Below are 21,763 nucleotides of genomic sequence, written 5' to 3'. Positions count from 1 at the left end.
TTAATAAAGCTGGACGATGAGCACTTAGATTATTACTCAATAAACTTCTTTGAATGCATGAAATGTAACTATTAATAAAAATTAGTTTGAGACAATAAATATAAAAGTTAACAAAAAATTACTTTATGATGGTGATTATCAGCTGGTTCTTTGACTATGTGCTGAAATAGATTCTTCTTTTGGGCTCCATTAGTGTTCAGAAGTAGAGGCCTGAAAATCAAAAGATATCTATGAAGCAAACATACAAGGAATTTAAGCTGCTTCTACTACAAATACACTCATGATAATAATGAATAGTAAGGATAAAATAAATTTTAGTAAGGATACAAAAGAAACTCTTAAAAATGATTATATCTTAGAAATAGAAACTGGGGGATCAGTGTGCCTAAAAACTTATTTCTTCATTCATTTTTACTACTTTTGCTATAATAAATGTAACAAACTACTCTCTCCAGATATGTTTCATTGCTGACTGAACTATATAATTCTTTTTTTTTAATTTTTGCTTTTTGTTTTTTAATTTTATCATTTAAAGTATTACAAATAGTAGTACATGTCTCCTTTTTTCCCCATTGACCTCCTCCCGGTCTCCCCTAACCCCCGGCACATGCCCTCACCACCCACCCCCCAGTGTCGTGTCCATTGGTTATCCCTATATGCATGCATACAAGTCCTTTGGTTGATCTCTTACCCACACCCACAACCCTCTCCTGCCTTCCCGCTGTAGTTTGACAGTCTGTTTGATGCTTCTTTGCCTCTGTATCTATTTTTGTTCATCAGTTTATAATGTTCTTTATATTCCACAAATGAGTGAGATCATTTGATATTTATCTTTCACTGACTGGCTTATTTCACTTAGCATAATGCTCTCCAGTTCCATCCATGCTGTTGCAAATGGTAAGAATTCCTTCTTTTTTAATAGCAGCATAGTATTCCATTGTGTGGATGTACCAGTTTTCTAATCCACTCATCGGCTGATGGGCATTTAGGCTGCTTCCAAATCTTAGCTATTGTAAATTGTGCTGCTATGAACATGAGGGTGCATATATCCTTTCTGATTGGTGTTTCTGTTTTCTTGGGATATATTCCTAAAAGTGGTATTACTGGGTCAAATGACAGTTCCATTTTTAATTTGTTGAGGGAACGCCACTGTTTTCCACAGTGGCTGCATCAGTCTGCATTCCCACCAGCAGTGAAGGAGGGTTCCTTTTTCTCCGCATCCTCTCCAGTACTTGTTGTTTGTTGATTTGTTGATGATAGCCATTCTGGCAGGTGTGAGATGGTACTTCATTGTTGTTTTGATTTGCATCTCTCAGATGATTAGTGACTTAGAGCATGTCTTCATATAGATCTTGGTCTTCTATATGTCCTCTTTCAAAAAGTGTCTATTTAGGTCCTTTGCCCATTTTTTGATTGGATTGTTTATCTTCCTTTTGTTAAGTTGTATGAGTTCCCTATAAATGTTGGAGATTAAACCCTTATCGAATAACATTGGCAAATATGTTCTCCCATGCAGTGGGCTTTCTTGTTGTTTTGTTGATGGTTTATTTTGCTGTGCAGCTTTTCATTTTGATGTAGTCCCATTTGTTTATTTTCTCCTTAGTTTCCATTGCCCTAGGAGCTGTATGGGTAAAGATACTGCTACGACAAATGTCTGCTATTTTGCTACGTATGGCTTCTTCTAAGATTTTTATGGTTTCCCGAAATCTTACGTTTAAGTCCTTTATCCATTTTGAGTTTATTTTTGTGTATGGTGTAAAATTGGTGGTCTAGTTTTAAGAACAGTGCTTACATGGTAAAAAATAAATAGGTAGTATCATAAGAACTAATTAGTGGAAGTAGGTTAATTAAGGCCACTGCATAAGCTGTAAGCATAACCAAGCTTTGCTAAAATCTTAGCCTTACAAGATAATCTTTTTCTTCTTCCAAATATTCCTTTGTCTATTACTCTTATGTATTAGTTGTAACAATGGTAGTTACTGACAATTATAGGTACCACAATCCATGGTTGACATACAGTCTTTTAAAGACCTTATGAGTACATTAAACATATGATCAAGTAAAAAAATTTGTTTTCTTTTTAAAAGATATAACCTTTTAAAAAAATTTCACTCAGGTTTTCTAAAGATACATTAAGTTGCTAATGTAATTAAATACAGATTCTTTATTAATTGTATTTGTAAAGTGATCATTTAGGCTAACCTTATCTTTAAAAAACATGAGCAGGATGACAGCACGAGGAAGTAACATATTCTTGAAACATGAGTGTAATTTAACAAGGGAGGACTGTTCATCCAGGAAAATGGGCATACACTCAGCAAATGTAGGCCATTTATGGTTAAACACTAAAATTTTTGGTTGTCCATGTGTAGGTCAAAATATTTTATCATAAAATCTTACCTTTTACGTTTTAAACTCACAAGCTGGTTATTCTGAACCAATGTAACAATAAACTGGACAATCTAAAAGGAAAATATAAATATAATTTTTTCCATCATAGACTCCCAGTTCTTTAGTCCACATTACACATCTTACAAAATTAATTCATATATTGCATGTCCTCTATTCCAAGTCACATAATTTCTCCTATATTAGCACATTTGAAATTTGGATGCATCTTAAAATTGGTATAGAAGAATAACCTGCGATAGATAAAGCTGCTACTACCTAGGATAGGAATGCCTAACCCACCCATCAACCCATCCATTTACATATCCAATATTCAGTTCAGTTAGTATTTGTTTTGGTGATACTTATCAAGCATGCCTGAATACAGATCCCAACTTTTAAAATTCTTTCAAGAATATTATGATGCAAAAATCAAACAAACAAAAACAACAACTGGTGTTTGACAGGCAACATTTTTCTTACACCAGGTAATATAATTAGAAGTAAAAAAAAAAAATTGCTAACTCTTTGCCACTAAATTGCTTACTCAAAAGAAAAATAGATCATAAAATGTTCAAGTTAGAAAGCTTATTGGCTGATTCTAGAAAAACTGTTGAGGCACTAAGTGCGATTACATTTGGAAGAAAACTATTAAACAGAGAAAGATATGCCACATTCCTTCATACTTTATGACAGGATTTCTTAATGGAGCAGCAGCATTGCATGCAAATTCTTAGCCCAACTCTAAAATTGCTAAAATCTTAAATTCTGAGGAGGCGGCCCAGCTCCAGATGGTACTAATGTGAATGAGAACCATTTATGGTATGGTATGCCTTGAAATTATACTGTAACTTCCTAAAGGAGCTAAAAAAGTGAGTATCACATGGAGAATGAAAAACAGTATAGAGGCTACGAATAAAGAAAAAAGGGATTGGGGGACAATATGGACTCTGTGCAGAAAAGTTTCTTGTAAGCTTTGTGAAATGTAATTTCATGATTAAAATAAAGAAATGTCAAATAAAAAACCTATTGTATATCTTTAATATGTGTTTTCCCCAAAAGAAGTTACTAAATAGTTTGCGTTACAAATCAATATGAGCTTTTTCATGGAAAAGAAATATAAACATTTCATTTTATTTTTAATAATTTATTAAATTTATTGGGGTGACATTGGTCAATAAAATTATATAGGTTTCAGGGGTACAATTCTTTAATAAATCAGCTGTACTACTATATTGTGTGTTCACCACCCCAAGTCAAGTTTCCTTCCACCACCACAGCTAACCCTCCTTTCCCTCTGATAATCTCCATATAGATGTCTGTCTATGGGGGTTTGGTTTTTTCCTTATTTTCTTTTTTTCCTTAATCACTTCAAAATATAAACTTTTAAACTGAAGAGTCAGACATTAGAGTATATGAAAACATTAGCCACTAAATTGCTTACTCAAAGAAAATGCTGAGAGCTGACGAAAATACATTTATGCTTAAAGGTATCTTTGAAATCATTCAACTTCAATTGTTTTTTTTTTCATTTATAAAAAAGTGTCATGGGAAAATTCTAGAAACATTAGTAATTGAATTTTTAAGAACATGAATCACTGGCTAAATTTCTTCTGAAATTCGTTCTACATCTCAGTTCTTTTTACACTTCTGCCATCTCACTGCACATGTAATACATGTTAGATGCCTCATCTTCTTTATAACCTGAAGAAGATGAGGATCTAACATACACCACATCTGACTTCTGCACCTGACAAGTCCTATAACAGGTAACTCACATACACTATTTTCAATTAATCTAAGGCCAAGAGTAAATTGCAGAATTAAAAACCAATTCCAGGAATAGAGGAAAAAATGGTTGCCTATCATCATGCATTATATAAACTCCCTAACCTCCAACAAAACACATAGATTCAAACTCAAATCTGAGCAGATAGAATGTAAGCTTTCATGAAAAATTGAAATGTTATATAAATATTTTACAAACTATTCTTGCCATTAGGGGAAAAAACAACAACAAATTACAGAATATTTTAAGTTAATATTTAAGCAAAATATTGTTTTCTGAAAAATGAACAGATTTTTAAAATAAAGTAACAGGTTAAGGTACATTATCATTTTAAATCTGGTATTCTTAACAGGACTGCATGTTGAAATTAGCTATGGAAAGTTTTGAAAATATATGTAACTTGGACTCAGAATTGAATTTTACATTCAAACTTCACTTGCATAATAATTTAAAAAAAAAAAAGCTATTTTGACCACAGGCCAAAGGTTGCACTACCATTCATCTCTCTTCTAAGCCTGTTCCACTAGATTCAAATCCTGTCAGTCATAACGCTATTTTTAGCTAAAGACCTCTGAGCATGGACAAGCTGAAGCATTCCCACTACCCCCCCCCCCCGCCAAAAAAACCCCTGCTGTTTAGAGTCCAATTTACTCATGAGCAAAAAATAGCTACCTTAATTACTTTTATGTTTCACCTCTTATTAATATATGAAAGACGGTATGAATAGCTTAAATCACAAGGATACAATGCAACAAAGAGACTCAGTTCCTCCAGCAATTTTCAGCTCAAATACTAAAACATAGGATTTATTTTACAACATATTAACTGCTTTTCTGCAAAGACTAATAATGACATATATTGATAACTCATTTTTTTGAACTCATAATTTGGTAGACTGATTTGAAAATATTGTTTATCTTCTGTACCTGTATCTATGCCTTTTAAAGTAAAAAAAGAATAGTAAAAACAAATGAACAAAAAACCCCCACATAATAAGGCTTTGTTTTTTATAGTAAAAACTGTGTAAGAAATTTGCAGTGTATTAATTATGCATCTAAGAATAAAATATTCTAAAGTTGTGCTATCAGGCAAAAGCCTCTTTATTAAAAGTTAATGACATATTAACTGGGAGTAAGAAATTACTATATTTAGCTAATATTTTTATTAAAAAGAATATTAACACTTGGCCTAATTTGTTTGATTTCTAATTTTACTTCTAGCTGTGCACCTAATATATAAGAAACTAAAATCAACCACGGACTATTCAATAGAGTATTCACAAATGGTGCTTATTAAAACACACGCAATTAAGATCATGAGGAAAAAAGCTTACCTTTCGAATAACTTGTTGCTGTTGCGCATGTTTTGCTCGTAATTCTGACACCTCCTTCCAAAGGGACTCATTCTCACTATGTTATCATTTATTTAAAAACAAAAAACAAAAAAATAAAAATTCAGTCAAAAAGCCAGGTCCCAATATATTTAATTAAGCATACCAGAGGATACCATAGACATAAGGAACTAGCTGATGGTTGCTAAGGGGGGAGGGGAGGGGGGTGGATTTAAAGGCATGGGAATAACCAATTTTTAAAAATTAAAAATAAAGATCAAAAAAATACCAGAGAATTTAAGTAGCTTTTATTATATATTTTTATGAGACTAGAAAATCTTTGGTTCAATTATATAGATGACAATTATCTTGACACAAATCTAGAATCATTCCTTCATAACGGTAGTAGCTTCTACTCATGACACTATATTCACAAAAACTTAAGGCTCATGCCTCCATCCATATAGTAGTAGGCAATTTATTCCTCTGACAATCTGGTTCATTATTTCCTGTTTAAGCTAACCTTTCAACTATGGCTACCAAGTGAATTCAGTACTTGTGCTTAGGAAATAATTTTTAAAGGGAAGTGATATTTACCTAGCACTTAATATGCTCCAGGCACTATGATAAGCATTTTATATGTACTAATCATTTAAACTTCTCTCAAATCCATCAGGAAGGGAATTATTATCTCTATTTTATAGATTAGGACACTGAGACACAGAGAACTGAGAAGACTTGCCCAAGATCACACAGATAAATTTACTAAGGGTTAAAGTTGAACTAAAGTCTGTCAGACTCTAAAACTGTCTATCTTAAGATGTCTCAAAAACAAGTGTATGAAAACACTAAAAAATATGTCTTTGAAAAGCATATTCAACTATATGACAAACCAATTAACTGGACCAGGAATAATAGTTTCTTTTCCTTCATTCAACATTTATTGAAATTTCATTGCTATTAAATGTTAGCAGCAATGATAATGCTGAGAAGACATAAAAGATAATCCACCTATTACATGTTTAATATTCATTCTTTTGTTAATTTCCACAAAAGCCATCTTCCTCAATCCAAACTACAAAAAGAACTGTATTTACAAATAAGGGGTATCGAAAATGAGACTTTAATACTTATAAAAAGAAATTATACTTTTTCTGACTTACGTCCTTTTCCCCCTATTTTTTATGTCCTACTTTTTCCTAAGAGACAGATCACACAGAAAGTTTTTAAAAAGAAAGAATAGGTAGCACATGTAGTACTTTGTGTGCCCTCATGTATGTGATCATATAAAAGCTAACCTAGCCCTGGCTGGTGTGGCTCAGTTGGTTGAGTGCCATCCTGTGCACCGCAAGATCACCAGTTCCATTCCTGGTCAGGGCACATGCCCAGGTTGCAGGTTCAGTCCCTAGTTGGGGTGCATGCGGGAGGCAATCAACTGATGTTCCTCTTTTACATCAACGTTTCTCTCTCTCTCTCTCCCTTCCTCTCTAAAATTAATAAAGATATATTTTTAAAAAAGAAAAGAAAAAAAGCTAACCTATGTAGAATCGTATTTCCTACACTAATTTAAAGATCTACTCTTTCACCAAATCGGCATGTGCATAATATTGTTTCGAATGCTCAGGTTTTTTATTCTTTCGACCACCATCATGAAGATACAATACTGGGGCAAAGTCTATGGCTACACATTAAAAATAAAGAGAACCAATACTTACAGAAAAATGATCTTTGGCCTTGGCTTCAACAACATGATCTAAAAGTACTTAAAGCACTAACCTCCAATTCCCAACACACAACAAACACACCAACCCCATAATAGAATTATATTTGAAAATAATACTTTACCTTTTTAACTCAGAAAGCCTGGACTCAATAGTCTCTTGTTTTATTTGAACCTTCTGAGCACTACTTATAATTTTTGTTAAATCTTCCTGACGAATTTTATTTTCTTCTGGTTTTGAAGATGAAACCTTTCAAAAAGCAAATTTAGGATGTCAAACAAATGCCATAACTGTAATTCAAAGCTTCCCTATTAAAAAGGTTCTTATAGCGTGTTCAGGAAATTAATCCAGTTCCAAAAAGACGAGGATAAGATTCTAGGGAGAGAATACACTTCATAGCTCAGAGAGAGGATAAAGAATAATCAGTCTATTTTTTTTAAATGTGGGTAAGTTTCCAGTTTCCACAAGCAGGAACACCTTAAGGGCCGCCCCCCCCCGCCCCGCCCCCTTTCATTTCCTTCTGTCAAACTCCCTGTAATTTCCCCAAGCCTCTTTATTATCACATTCCATGTCTAATTAAATTTATGCAGTAATAGCTTGTTAGGCCATTTTCTTTCATGGCCCATTGCCTTTTTTTACCTCTCTATCCTCCCACCCCCATTTTCTGGATTTGGTAAAATATCTTATTTCAGTAAAAAATTCATTAAAAAGTGTACTGTTAAATGCCTACTATATACAAGAGACTCATTCTGGGCATTCAAATTCAGCAGTGAACTACATAAAAAGCCCTCCACGGAATTTACATTCTAGCAGGAGCTTACATTTTTTTAAGCTAAATTAAAAGGAGTGAGCTATCCCAATATGAATGACTCCTCATCCTCAGTCAGCATGCAAACATTTTCCTTCCCTTTTAAGGTGTTTGAGCACTCAGTATAACTCAGCACCAGGGAAAAATAATAGGGGGAAATAATTAAAACTTTATTAGTCTAAGTCATCCTAACAAAGAACACCAGTGTATTTCTATACATTCTCAGTTTCAACACTGATATAAGTCTCAGCCAAGTATATGACATGGTAATGCCCTAATTAAATCATGTTAACAATAGCCCACCTTCCTTTTAATGTTCTCCAACAAGTCATCCTGGCCTTGTTTGAAGTAAGGATGCTGAAATTCAACAGGACCATCTCGTTCCTGCTTTACAATTCCAGAGTCAATATGTACTACTTTACGGAAACCATCTGAAAAAGATTCAAAATTCAGATGACTAAAACAGAGAAGTCAAAATTTAATGGTGCTTGTATGCAGTATATTTCCTCTTTATCATTCTAATAGGAAAAAATTGTTTAATCAGTGGCTGATGACAGTACTCCAAATAAACTGCTGTCCATACTCACACATATTCAGTTGCCTCACAAAGCTTGCCATGTTATTGTGCTTGAAGTATTTGGGAAGTATTTCTTTCGCAAACCTTTGTTCATCCAAAACCAGAAAACTTTGACCATTCTGAAAAAATAAAAAAGTCAAATAGTTAAGGTCCTCTGACATGAGATTGTATTTAAGAACCCCCAAACTTGGCAATCCTTTTATGATAACTTCAGACCAACAATTTATAACTGTTAATGGCAACAGAAACAAACTCCAATTAAGTGCCAAACTGTAATTAAGCTTTTGATGCCAACATCAAAAGCTCAGACCCAGCCAGTGTGGCTCAGTGGCTGAGCATAGACCTATGAACCAGGAGATCACGGTTCGATTCCTGGTCAGGACATATGCCCAAGTTGTGGTCTCGATCCCCAGTGTGGGGTGGGGTGGGGTGTGCAGGATGCAGAATCAGTGATTCTCTCTCATCACTGATGTTTCTATATTTCTCTCCCTCTCCCTTCCTCTCTGAAACAAAAAACAAAACAAAACAAAAGCTCAGGAGTATGTCTCAACCCAAAACCTGCATCATGCTCTATAGTGAAATATTAGAAAAATTCCCATTAAATCAGAAACAAGAAAAATAAAAAATATGTACATAGCATATGTAAAGCCAATAAAATTAGACAAAAATAAGATAAAATTTGAGAAAAGTACTATCATTTTTGCAAGCATAATTGTATCTTTGTACCAACTGAAAAACTATATGAGAGTTTAGTAAAGTACCTGGTTACTAATTAATACGTAAAGTCACTAGTGTTCTTTCATACCAAAAAATAAACAACTTGAAACTTACTAGAATACAATAATCAAAACAGCATGGTACTAGCACAAAGACAGACAGACCAATAGAATAGAATAGAGAGCCCAGAAATAAATTCTCGCATATACAGTCAAAGGATTTTTATAAGGGTGTCAAGACCATTTAATGAAGAAAGGACAGTCTTTTTAACAAATGATGTTGGGAAAACTGGGTACTAACATGCAAAAGAATAAAGTCTGAACCCTTACCTTACATCATATACAAAAATTAACTCAAGTGGATGAAAGACCTAAATTTATAAAAATTTTAGAAGAAACCATAAAGAGAGGCTTCATGACATGGATTTGGCAGTGATTTCTTGGATAACACCAAATCACTGTCAACAAAAGCAAAAATAAACTAATGAAGCTACCTCAGAATAAACACTTTTGTGTAAAAAACACTATCAAGAGTGTGGAAAGGAAACCCACACAATCAGAGATATTTGGAAATTATATATCTTACAAGGAGTTAATATCCCCAATATAAAAAGAAAGCCGACAACTCAACAATGGCAAAAACAACCAACCTGATTAGAAATGGGCAGAGGATTTGAATATTTTTCCAAAGAAGATATACAAATGGCAATAAACACACGAAAAGATGCCTAACATCACTAGTCATTATGGAAATGAAAACCAAAACCACAATATACTACTTAATAGTCATTAGAATGGCCATTATTAAAACACACACATGGGAGGGAGGGCACAGAAAATAAGTATTGGTAAGGATGTAGAGAAATTGGAATGCATGTGCATTGTTGGTGAAAATGTAAATTAGTGCAGTCACTGTGGAAAACAGTAGGGTGGTTTCTCAAAAATTAAACACAGAATTACCATGCAATTCCCTTTCTATATATATACCCAAAAGAGTTGAGATCAGGGACTCAAAAGGATATTTGTACACCCATCTTCATAGCAGCATTATTTACAGTAGACAAAAAGTGGAAGCAATCCCAATGTCCATTGGCAGGTAAATGGATAAAGAAAATGTGGTATGTATATATATCTATATATCTATATCTATATCTATAATAAAATATTATTTAGCCTTAAAGAGGAAGGGAACTGAGACATGCCACAACATAGAAAAATCTTGAAGATATTATGCTAAGTATAATAAACTAGCCACAAAGAAACAAATACTGTATGATTCCACTTATATGACGTATTTAGAATAGTCAAAATAATAGATACAGTAGTTAGTAAGCTAGGAGGAAGGAGGGAATTGAAAGTTATTGTCTACTGAGTACCAAGTTTTAGTTTGGGAAGATGAAAAACATTCTTGACATGGATGGTAGTGATGGCTGCATAACAATATGAATGTACTTAATGGCACTGAACTATATACCTAAAAATGGTTAAAATGATAAGCCTTGGCTGGGTGGCTTGGTTGGTTGGAGCATGGTCCCATATACCAAAAGGTTACAGGTTCAATTCCCGGTCAAGGTATGTATACCTAGGTTATGGGTGTGATCCCTGAATGGGGTGTGTATGGGAAACAACTGGCAACCAATTGATGTTTCTCTCACATGGATATCTGTCTGTCTCTCTGTCGCTCTATCCCCCTCAAAAATCAATAAAAACATATCCTTGGATAAGAATTAAAAAAATAATTAAAATGGTTAATTTGTTATGTATATTTTATCACAACCACAATTAAAACATAAATGGAATAAAAGATTCCAACAATAGAAAAGCATCTAAAAATAAAATTTAAAAATATACAAGACCTTTCAGAAAATATTAAACTACTGAGGGACGAATACACGGTTGTAAAACGGTTAATTCTGCCTAAATTAACCAATACATTAAATTCTCTCTCAGTTGAAAAAAAACACACGATTTTTGGAGGCAAGGTGAAGAGCAGCTAACACAAGGAAATATTAAGTACTGAAGTTCATTTGTAAAAATAATTATTTAACAACAGGTAAGAAAATACTAAAAACAACTGGGAGAGAGGTGTTAATCCTATCCCATACAGATGGTAGAATCATGGTGTTTACAAAACCATGGTATTTCTTTAGTTTGGTACTAAAGAAAGGAGAGACTAGAGAAGACAGAAGAAGCAAATCTGTCTGAGAATTTAAAAGATAAGTAAGGTAGCATTCAAAGCAGGGGATAAAATCAACAGGGGAAAGGATTAATAAACTCTCCATGTGAAAGGAAAAAAACAAAAACTGTCTGCAACCTCACTTTTTACAACCAAGTTTTTGGAAGCATTACATACATGATAAACCCAGAAGCAATACAGGTAAAAAGTAGTAATTTTATTCATGGAGACTGCTACTTGCCTACCTTATTTCCAAATTCCTTTACTTTTTACATTTATTTTTGTATCTTTCAAAACTAAAATTGTATGTAGTTAAGGTATAGAATACAATGATTTGATATATATACATACACAGTGAAATAACTACTAGTCAAGCTAATTAACATATCATCTACATCAAACTGAAAAGCCTCTGCATACCAAAGGAATCAACAAAATGAAATAACCTAACAAAATAAGAGAAGGTATTTGCAATAATTTATCTGATTAAGAGATTAAAATCCAAAATATATGAGAGCATACAAGTCAACAGTGAAAAACAAACAAAAAACATGAACAACAAACCACCACCAACACAATTAAAAAATGGGCAAAGGATATGAATGGACATATTTCCCAAAATGACATACAATTAGCTAACAGGTATATAAAAAGGTGTTGAACATCACTAAACATCAGGAACATCGAATCAAAATCAATGTGGTATCACCTCATACCTGTGAGGATGGCTAATTATAAAAAAACAAAAGACAATGGGCTGGCAAGAATGTGGGGGAAAGTGAACTCTTGTATACTGTTGGTGGGGGTGTACAGTGGTATAGCCATTATGGGAAACAGTATGAAATTTCCTAAAAAAATAATAATAAAAATAGAACTACCATATGATCCAGCAACCCCTCTTGAGTATATACACAAAGGAAATGGAATCAGTATCTCAAAGAGATATCAGTGCTCCCATGTTCACTGCAACACTATTCACAGCAGCCAAGATACAGAAGCATCCTTAGTGTCCATCCACTGGAAAAATGAATTAAAAAGTTGTGATATATATATCTATAGTAATACAAGCGTAATATGCTAATTAGACCTGACATCCTTCCAGACGACCTTCCGGATGAAGCTGGGGCTGCAAGAGAAGCCCAAGTCCCAGGTGCCTGCAGGTAGTCGGAAGGAAGGAAAGGTCCCGGGTGCCAGAGGGAAGCTGGTGCTGGCAGCCAGGGGAAAGAAGGACTACTCTTGCATGAATGTCATGCATCGGGCCTCTAGTAAGTATTTAAGTATATAAATGTATGTGATATATATAAAAAATGTCCCACAATGTCACATTATATACCTTTAAAAAAAGAAAGAGATCCTGTCATATGCAACAACATGGATGATCCTCTGTTTTCTTACTAACTGAAATACAATTTTGTTTGATGCTGAAACTACATTTCTCAGTCCCCTTACAATAAGAGGTGGCCAAATAACATACCTGTCAAAATAAAAGTAGAGCCGAAACCGGTTTGGCTCAGTGGATAGAGCGTCGGCCTGCGGACTGAAAGGTCCCAGGTTCGATTCCGGTCAAGGGCATGTACCTGGGTTGCGGGCACATCCCCAGTGGGAGATGTGCAGGAGGCAGCTGGTCGATGTTTCTCTCTCATCGATGTTTCTAACTCTCTCTCTCTCTCCCTTCCTCTCTGTAAAAAATCAATAAAATATATTTAAAAAATAAATAAATAAATAAAAGTAGAATATATTCAGTGAGGCTTTCAGAAAAGCTTCTAAAAGGGGAGAGAGTCAAACTATCTAATCCCTATATCCCATATCCCTGCTTGGAACTTGTACTCCAGCAAACCCCTGAAGTAGAGGAACAAAGTACGGCTGAAAAAAACAGAGGGTGCATCTTCAGATGTAAGAGAAAAATACACTTTTTTGTTACACTACTCTTGTTTGGATTTCTATTACTGTGTCTAAACTTAACTGATAATAAAATTATTAAAATAGATTAAATAAAGTTGAAAGACTATTAACATAAAATATTTTTTAAATTTATGATGAAAAATTAACTGCACTGATTAAAAATTTCTAACAAATGAAAAATCCAATGTGAATTTTAGGGAGACTGTTTCATTTATAATTGAATATACAGCAAAACAAATAATTTTCACTTATCAGATTGGCAAAATTTAAAAAGTTTGATAACTAGTGTTGGTTATCAGGTAATAAATTATAAATTCATACATTTCCCCCCATTTTCAAAGGACTTTCCCTTTACTTTAATTCCTTCTCAATCTACCCACCCCATTTGTCTTTTCCTTCACTGCAAAATTTAACAAACGAATACTTTGAAGTCTCTTTCTGCAATTCAGGACCATCTACTAACTTTCACTAAAAATTGGTTTCTGTTTCTCACTCCACTAAAACCATTTTTTCTAAAATGTCAAATGACAAATTCAATGCCCTCTTTTCAGTCCTGATCTTCCTACACCTCTCTGAGTCATTTCATTTGGCATTACTGACAATCTCTTCCTCTCTACTTTTGGCTTTGAAACTCTACACATTATTGACTTTTATTTCTTACATTTCCTTTCAACTGCCTTCCATCTACCAAGATGTAGTGTGTTTTTTGGTTTCTATCCTTGACCAATTCATCTATTACACTCTTCCCTTGGCAATCTCATCCACACCAGTGTATCTAATTTCAGACTTTATTATGTGTGATGATTATCACATCTACGCCTCTGCCCCTGATCATCTCAAATTTCACACTTGGATTTTCTATTGTCAACATTTTTACATAATGCTCTTTAACTCATTATATTCTCACCCTACTGTCTATTTCAAACCTATCTTCCTACTCTCCCAAAGTCAACTTTTTCCTGTATCCCCAATCCTGGCATGCCTCTCTCCCCTTAAAGTTACCCAATTAAGTTTGACATCAACAACAACAACAAAAATTAAAAACTCTCAATTGTAATAGCTAGTACTTAATAACAAGAAATATTTAAAATGTTCCCTTTAAAAATATTCCCTTTAAAAAATAAGAAAAAGGAATCCTATGATCACTGCTTCTAGTTGACACTCTTACTGAGGTTTTAACCACTGCAAAAGAAAACAAATTGCAGGTATACGGTTCTAAAAGAAAGAACAAAACTGTCATTTACAAATGTTATGGATGTTCACTTAAAAGAACCCAAGAGAGTAAAATGATTAGCTCACTGGTGTATTATCAATATACAAATGGTACTTGTATTTCTAATTACCAGCAACACTTAGAAATATATTTTTAACTAAAGGATACCTAGAAAGAAATCTAACAAAGATGTGCAAGACCTAATTGCAAAAAAATTATGAAACTTTATTAAATAATAAGATGAATTTAGAAATGTGCCTTGTTCATGGGAATATCTATTTTTCCTAATCTGATTTATAGTTTCAATGCAATTACAATAAAAACCCCAATAGGTTTACTTTTAAAAATAGAACTTGATTTTAAAACATATATGAAGATCAAAGACAAACAATAGTTAAGGCACTCTTGAGGAATAAGTTGCCCTCCCAAAAGCAAGACTTTTTATAAAGCTATGGTAATTAAGACATGTGATAAGGGATGTGATATGTCATTGTCTGATGGAACAGAATAGATAACCTAGAAACAAAACCACAATATATAATTTTGCTATAAGACAGAGGTAGCAATACATATCACTGGGGAAAGAAGAAACTATTCAATAAAGGGGCTAGGACAACAAAATATTTATATTAAAAATAATGAACTGGATCCTTTATAGGACACAAAAATCAATTCCAAGTGATTAAGATATGAAATGTAAACCTTTAAAACTTTCAGAAGAAAAGGAGATGGAAACGTATTTTTCTTTCTTTGGAGGAGGTAAGAGAACATATCCTGAAGAAAAAAAAGCATAAACTTCAAAACAGACTATATATTAAGCAATACTAAAAATTAAGAACTTCTGCTCATCAAAAGAATGTAAAAAGATAAGCCACAAACTGAGAAAAGATATAGGCAGCACATATATTAAAAAAATAAATATACAGAATATACAAGGAATTCCTACAAATAGTAACAGATAAACCACCCAATAGAAAAATGATCAAATATTTCATAGAATAGGAAACATAAATTGGTAATAAATATGAAGAAGTGTTTGAACTTATTAGTAATCGGGGAATTATAAATTAAGACCTCAAAGCTCCAAACTCCACCCTGAATACCAGTCTTACATCCAAACATCCTATTCAACATTTCCACATGAAATGTCTTGGAGTGCAGAAGTCATTATTCAGGTTCTTCAGAAATATTTGTCCTTCCTAACACTGCACTTCCCCATCTCCTTTAAAATTAGATGTGGCCAGCCCTGGCTGGTGGCTCAGTTGGTTGGAGTATCATCCTGTACACCAAAAGGTAGAGGGTTAGATTCCGTCAGGGCACATACCTAGGTTGCAGGTACGATCCCTGGTCCAGGTGTGTAAGGCAGGCAACTGATGGATGTTTCTCTCTCTCTTCATCCTCCCCTCCCTCTCTCTCTAAAAAACAATAAAAACATATCCCAGGGTGATAATTTTTTTAAAAAATTAGGTGTGGCCATATGAATATGAAAACGTAAGCAAAATAAAATAATTTTCAAATATTACTAGTGATCCATCTGTAATCTCAAAGTTAATATGGCCCCACCTGCATTTCTCCAAATCTTCCCACATCTCAGCAAATGGTACCATTATTCATCTTGTTGTTCAGGCCAAATCTAATTATTCTGTCCCTCCAATTCCAGCCAATTTATCAATAAGTTATGCAGATTTGCCTTCAAAGTAGTTATCAAATCTACTCACCACTTTCACTGCTACTACCCTAGTCTCAGCCACACTATATTCAACACCGTAGTGGAAAACTGTGATAATCTTCTAATTAGTTCCCTCATTCCAATCTTCTCACCACACCCAAAAGGCCTTATACCATCTGCTCCCACTTCCCTTTCTGACCCCACATTCTCTAAAGATACTCTAATCACCTGGGCCTTTTCCAATCACATGAAAATGCCATGTTCAAGGCCTTTACATGTGCCATTCCCCTTTGGTCCATCCTTTCTAATCATTCAAGTCTTGGCTCAAAAGCCAACTGTTCAGAGAAGCTTTCCTTATTACTCTACCTAAAATACCCACAAATCTGTCATTTACATGCTAGTTATCAATTTATTGCTCCAAATTAATTCTTCATTGTCTGCTCTGCAAACATGGAACTGGGTCCCATAAGTATCTTTCTTTTTCTAGCTGGCATGGTATTAAGCTTTGTCAATGGAAGATACCAGAGAGATATTAAGAGGAAAGGATTCTTCTTCCTGATGCCCTGTCCTTCAGGCTCCTTCAGGGCAGCAGCTTCCCTTGACTCTCCCTCTTCCTTGGAACATTTCAAATTCGAGTATCTCTAATATGACATCTCCCCATGAACAGCTTTCTAGGATACTCTAGACCAGTGGTTCTCAACCTGTGGGTCGCGACCCCTTTGGGGGTCAAACGACCCTTTCACAGGGGTCGCCTAAGACCATCGGAAAACACATATATAATTACATATTGTTTTTGTGATTAATCACTATGCTTTAATTATGTTCAATTTGTAACAATGAAAATACATCCTGCATATCAGATATTTACACTACGATTCATAACAGTAGCAAAATTACAGTTATGAAGTAGCAACGAAAATAATTTTATGGTTGGGGTCACCACAACATGAGGAACTGTATTAAAGGGTCATGGCATTAGGAAGGTTGAGAACCACTGCTCTAGACCAAAGGCTGATAAACATTTTCTTGAAGGGTTAGATAGTAAATATTTTAAACTTGTAGATCATAGGGTCATAACTCTACCCCTGTAGCAAGAAAGCAACTATATAGACACTATGTAATAAACTAAGCATGGCTAAATCCAATTAAACTTTATTTGCAAAACAGATAGCTGTAGTTTGCCAACCTCTACCCTAGAAGTTATATTTCCCGGCAAGTTCTGAAGGATGAATTTCCAGTAAGTTCCACCAGTGTGGCACCAGTAACTTCTTTGCCATTCAGTGAGAAATGGTCAGAACTCTCTCTAACAAGGCCAGGATCTTGGGGAGAGGACTCTTACTTTGGCACTCTGTTAGCCCTAGCAATGGTGGCTGCTCCTTATAACTGTTACTCCTATATTTTAGAGTTTCTTTTACTCCAATTCACCTAAAAAGTTAGCAATTCTAATAAACTTTTCATGTTAAAAAACTGCATTGACTTCTGTCTCCTAACTGGGCCCTAAATTGATACACTCTCTTTTGAACCTGCTTTATTTTCTTTATGGTACTTACACTAACTATATTATATTATTTGTGTTTGCTTACTTGTTAATTACCAGTGCCCTTCGCTAGAATGTAAGCTCTATGAAGGTAGACATTCTGTTCAACACTGAATAAATTTCTAGTATTAGCACACTCTCTGGCTATAAGAGATTCACAATAAATATTTGTGAGTAACTGAATAAATAAAGTTGTGGTCACAGTAGAGCAAATTTTATTTTTAGAATTTCAACTCTTGGATTATATCAAATGCAGAGATGAATGCCTCTTGGTTATTTTTGCTCTCTCACACACACAACCCTCATTCACTCATATCATTCTTTGTCTCCACTTATGGTATTCCTGCAGTCTCCACTCTAAAATTAGTAAATAACCTCTCTGAGTGCAAACATTCTACCTTACTGCTGTTCAGACCTGTGAGGCTCAAGCAATACAACCCAGGACTCACCTTACACACTTTACAAGGGGAAGAAAGCCATTACTGAATGCAGTGGGAGGAATGGGTAGCTTTTCTTTAGGCCTCATCCATAAATGTTGACAAACTTCTGAAGAATAGTAATAGTTGTTACTGCTCAAATTGGTCCTCTTAGTTAAAGACATCTAAAAATTCTTACTGATAATCTAAATACTTCAGCCCCCTTATTTTAAAACATTTTTCAGAATAGAAACTTGCAATGTTCTTTTAAAAACAATCAGTCTACAACTTAACGTTCAACAACTATTCCTTCTGAGTCTTGAGCTCATTCTCCTGTGCATATACAAACTAAAAACAAACAAACAAACAAAAACACTTCTCAATGAATCTTTCAACTTTTCTGTAGGCCCATCTAGGATGGCTTTCTGCCACTTTTGTGGCCTTTGTTGTTTTCAGTATGGAATACTGAAATAACCCAATTGTTGCTGGGAAGTTCAAAATGATACCAAAACATTGGGAGGTTTAAGGGCCTACAGAACAAACTCAACCAAGACATCTAGAGAATACTGGACAAATTCTGTTTTTGCACTCTTTCCCTCCTATTTCCTGATTTGTCACTGCTGATTTGAGAAGGATAGGGAAGTACAGAATGCCAAAGGGACACATGGATATAAGGTCAGAGGAAATCACTTCTTGGTCTTCTCAAGCAATCTGAAGAACAGAGACAAAGGTAATAACACTGGCAAAACAACTTTCCAGTTTTCTCCTTTTTTATACTGCTTCACTTCAACATAAACAAATATCAATAGCAGTAAAGGCGTTTCCCATAATCAATGGTAAGAACTTCCATTCAACTTCCACAGTCTCAACTCTGAGGATCAAGTTTCCTCAGTTGCTTGCAAGCTAAGCCTATGTCCTCTGTTTAGGACTCCTTTACAATTGAAACAGCTTTAGGTTGTCCAATATTACTATCTGTCCCGATTCAGCAACAGACTACCTACAAACCAAGGCCAAAATAGCTACATAGAAGTTCCTGTAACTGAAAGAACAAAATAAAGAAAGTAAAAAGAAACATCCATGGGGAGAAAGTGGGAAAAATAAAACATATACAATGTGTTTTAAAGACACTCTGGATCTAATAGCGAAGTTAGATAAGTCTTTAGGAATATTAAGCCAAGCTTTTCAAACTATAGTTTGAAAGAGTTTTCTTCCCTTGCCTTATACTCAAACTAGAGGAGTAAATTATTTTCCACTAGTGGAAAAAGAAAAAAAAACTGCATTAAAATTACCTTTTGAAAACATCTGCTGCTTCTAAAGGTCTTAATATGATTTTCACTGTAATAGTATAAATGCTAAATTACCTCAACAAAAGTTCAGCCAAACAAGTTTGAGGGAAACCAGAAACAACTTTTTTAAAATAGCAACTTCTAAAAGATGAGAGTAACTTGTTTTTTTCCATCTAACATCATTGTTTAATTAAAGTTCTACCTTTCACTGTCACTGCTTTTGGAAAAATCTGTGGCAGAGTGAGACAGCTCCCTAAGCCACTACCCTTTAGCCCTAGACAACATTAATCCAGAATTGTCCACTGACTTGTGAAAGGGTAACACTTGGGTAACTAAATACGGTGCTAATCTATATTCAGTGTAGTGATGCTGCTGAAACACTGACCTTGAAGGTCAGAAATCTATGTCAGATTCCCACATCAAATAACGGCTAGCTTTGTAATTATGAATAACTAACCTGGCTAAGCCTCAAGTCCTCATCTACATAATGATAAGGCTAAACTTGATGATTTCTAAGATTCTTTTCAGGTATAGTTCTATCTTTATCGTTCTTAGCACTCATTATATATTTCAAGAATTTCACTGATTCAGCAAACATTTATTAAGTACCTACTGTGTCCCTGGCATAGATACTGTCCCTGCCCTCACTGAATTTATATTTTAAATGTTCCATCCTGTATTAGAAAATGTGTATTTAAGCTTAGACTTAATAATGGGATAAATAAGAATTATTTTAAGTTGCGTATTTGGCTTAGAATTCATAAAATGATGCATTTGTGGATTAGTATGAGACTCCACATTTGATACTGCTCATAAAATATCAAAATACTTTGGCTGATGAGAATTTATTAGACTTGCCACCAACATAATGCCCTTTAATTAAAACCAATTACCAATATATTTATGTACCCTTTCTAGGCAATAAAATAAGAAGGCACATGCAGGCCAAAAAGGTATGACAAAGTCAGCTTGGATGGATGGGGGAGAGTCTCCGTCCAACCTCCAACATGAATGCAAGGCTGAGTCCAGCCGCCTGTGCCCATCCATCCTTGTCAGCTTTTAATCCTTCCGACTGATGACAGCATGAGACATCTGTTTATTTTAAGTGTATGCAGGCAGCTGGCTTCCCTATTTTCACCTTTCTTTGTACAACTGTACAGAATCCATCCCATGTTTAATACCATCGAGCTGATGATACCGACCTTCAAGAGAACTAAGTCCTAGAAGGAAGATAAAAAAAAAAATGAGCAAATGACAGCAATGTAAGACAGGATATGGTGACACAGCAGTCAAAGCGTCAAGCACTCCCCATAGCTGCTCCCTGTGAAGAATAAAACTGAGAACTACGGGAGAGGCACAGAACAGCAAGGGGAGGTAGCATTTACTCATCGCCTAGCTGCTAGCAGGTGCCAGGCCCACGCGGGTAGTTTCCACTTCCCCCCACAGAGGACCATCCACATCTACGGTTCCAACAGCCCGGGAGGGAACGCGAACGCCGTAGCACAGCCCCTGGGAAAGCCGTTCTGCTCCGAACCCCGGTGTCTGCGAGCGGAAGGCCACCCATCCATGTCCCCGGCGTGGACGCGCGGGCCAGACAAGGAGCTGAGGCCCTTCATGCCTCTGACAGCGCTGGGACCCAACCATCAGCCAAGGCGTTGCCTCCATCGCTCGGGAGCAACTCAGTGGAATCTAGTGAGTCCTTTCCGCTCCTAAGTGACTGAACGCCCCTGAGCACGTTGATTAAATAACCACAAAAACCCGTTAATACACATGGCTCAGGACCTCCCGACAGCGTGCTATTCTCCACATGATGTTTAGAAAACCTCTCGATGAGCAGTCACCTGCATCTGAACATCCGCCCCCCCCCCCCCCCCCGAAAGTTCCCTTCGAATAGATGCACATCGGGGCGCGTGCCTGGTCAGCGAGAGGCGCGGGGCCCCCGGGTCCATTCCTCCGAGAAGCCCCGGCGTGGACGATGCCGGCCTCGGGCCGAGGCCGAGTCTGACTGGTCCACTGCCGCGCGGGCTGGGGCGAGCGGACCGCGTACGAGTGAGCAGTAACGCAGATCCCTCGCCCTTGGCTCCCCCGCCGCGGGCGGTTCCGAACGCCGGCCCTGCAGGACCGTTAGGAGGCATTCCAGGCGGCCGGGCTCCGCGGCGGGCCGACCCTCCATCACTGCGAGCTGAGGTGTCGCGACTCCGAATCGGACCTCGGGTGTCCACAAGACTATCCGGG

At 35.7% G+C, this 21,763-nt stretch overlaps 1 protein-coding gene across 1 annotated transcript in view; it reads right to left on the bottom strand.

The window, feature by feature from the left end:
* HSF2 (heat shock transcription factor 2) overlaps positions 1-21,763 on the bottom strand; it is a 35,103-nt gene that overhangs the window by 12,663 nt on the left and 677 nt on the right. The window contains 6 exon segments of the mRNA XM_006089222.3: positions 123-210; positions 2,401-2,462; positions 5,511-5,586; positions 7,353-7,477; positions 8,340-8,467; positions 8,624-8,732. Coding sequence (XP_006089284.3) covers positions 123-210; positions 2,401-2,462; positions 5,511-5,586; positions 7,353-7,477; positions 8,340-8,467; positions 8,624-8,732 — 588 coding nt within the window.

Source organism: Myotis lucifugus, unplaced genomic scaffold (assembly GCF_000147115.1).
Source record: "Myotis lucifugus unplaced genomic scaffold, Myoluc2.0 scaffold_57, whole genome shotgun sequence".
NCBI classification, from domain to species: domain Eukaryota; kingdom Metazoa; phylum Chordata; class Mammalia; order Chiroptera; family Vespertilionidae; genus Myotis; species Myotis lucifugus.
The sequence above is the reverse complement of the archived record's forward strand: the minus strand, read 5'-3'. Positions and strand labels throughout refer to the sequence as shown.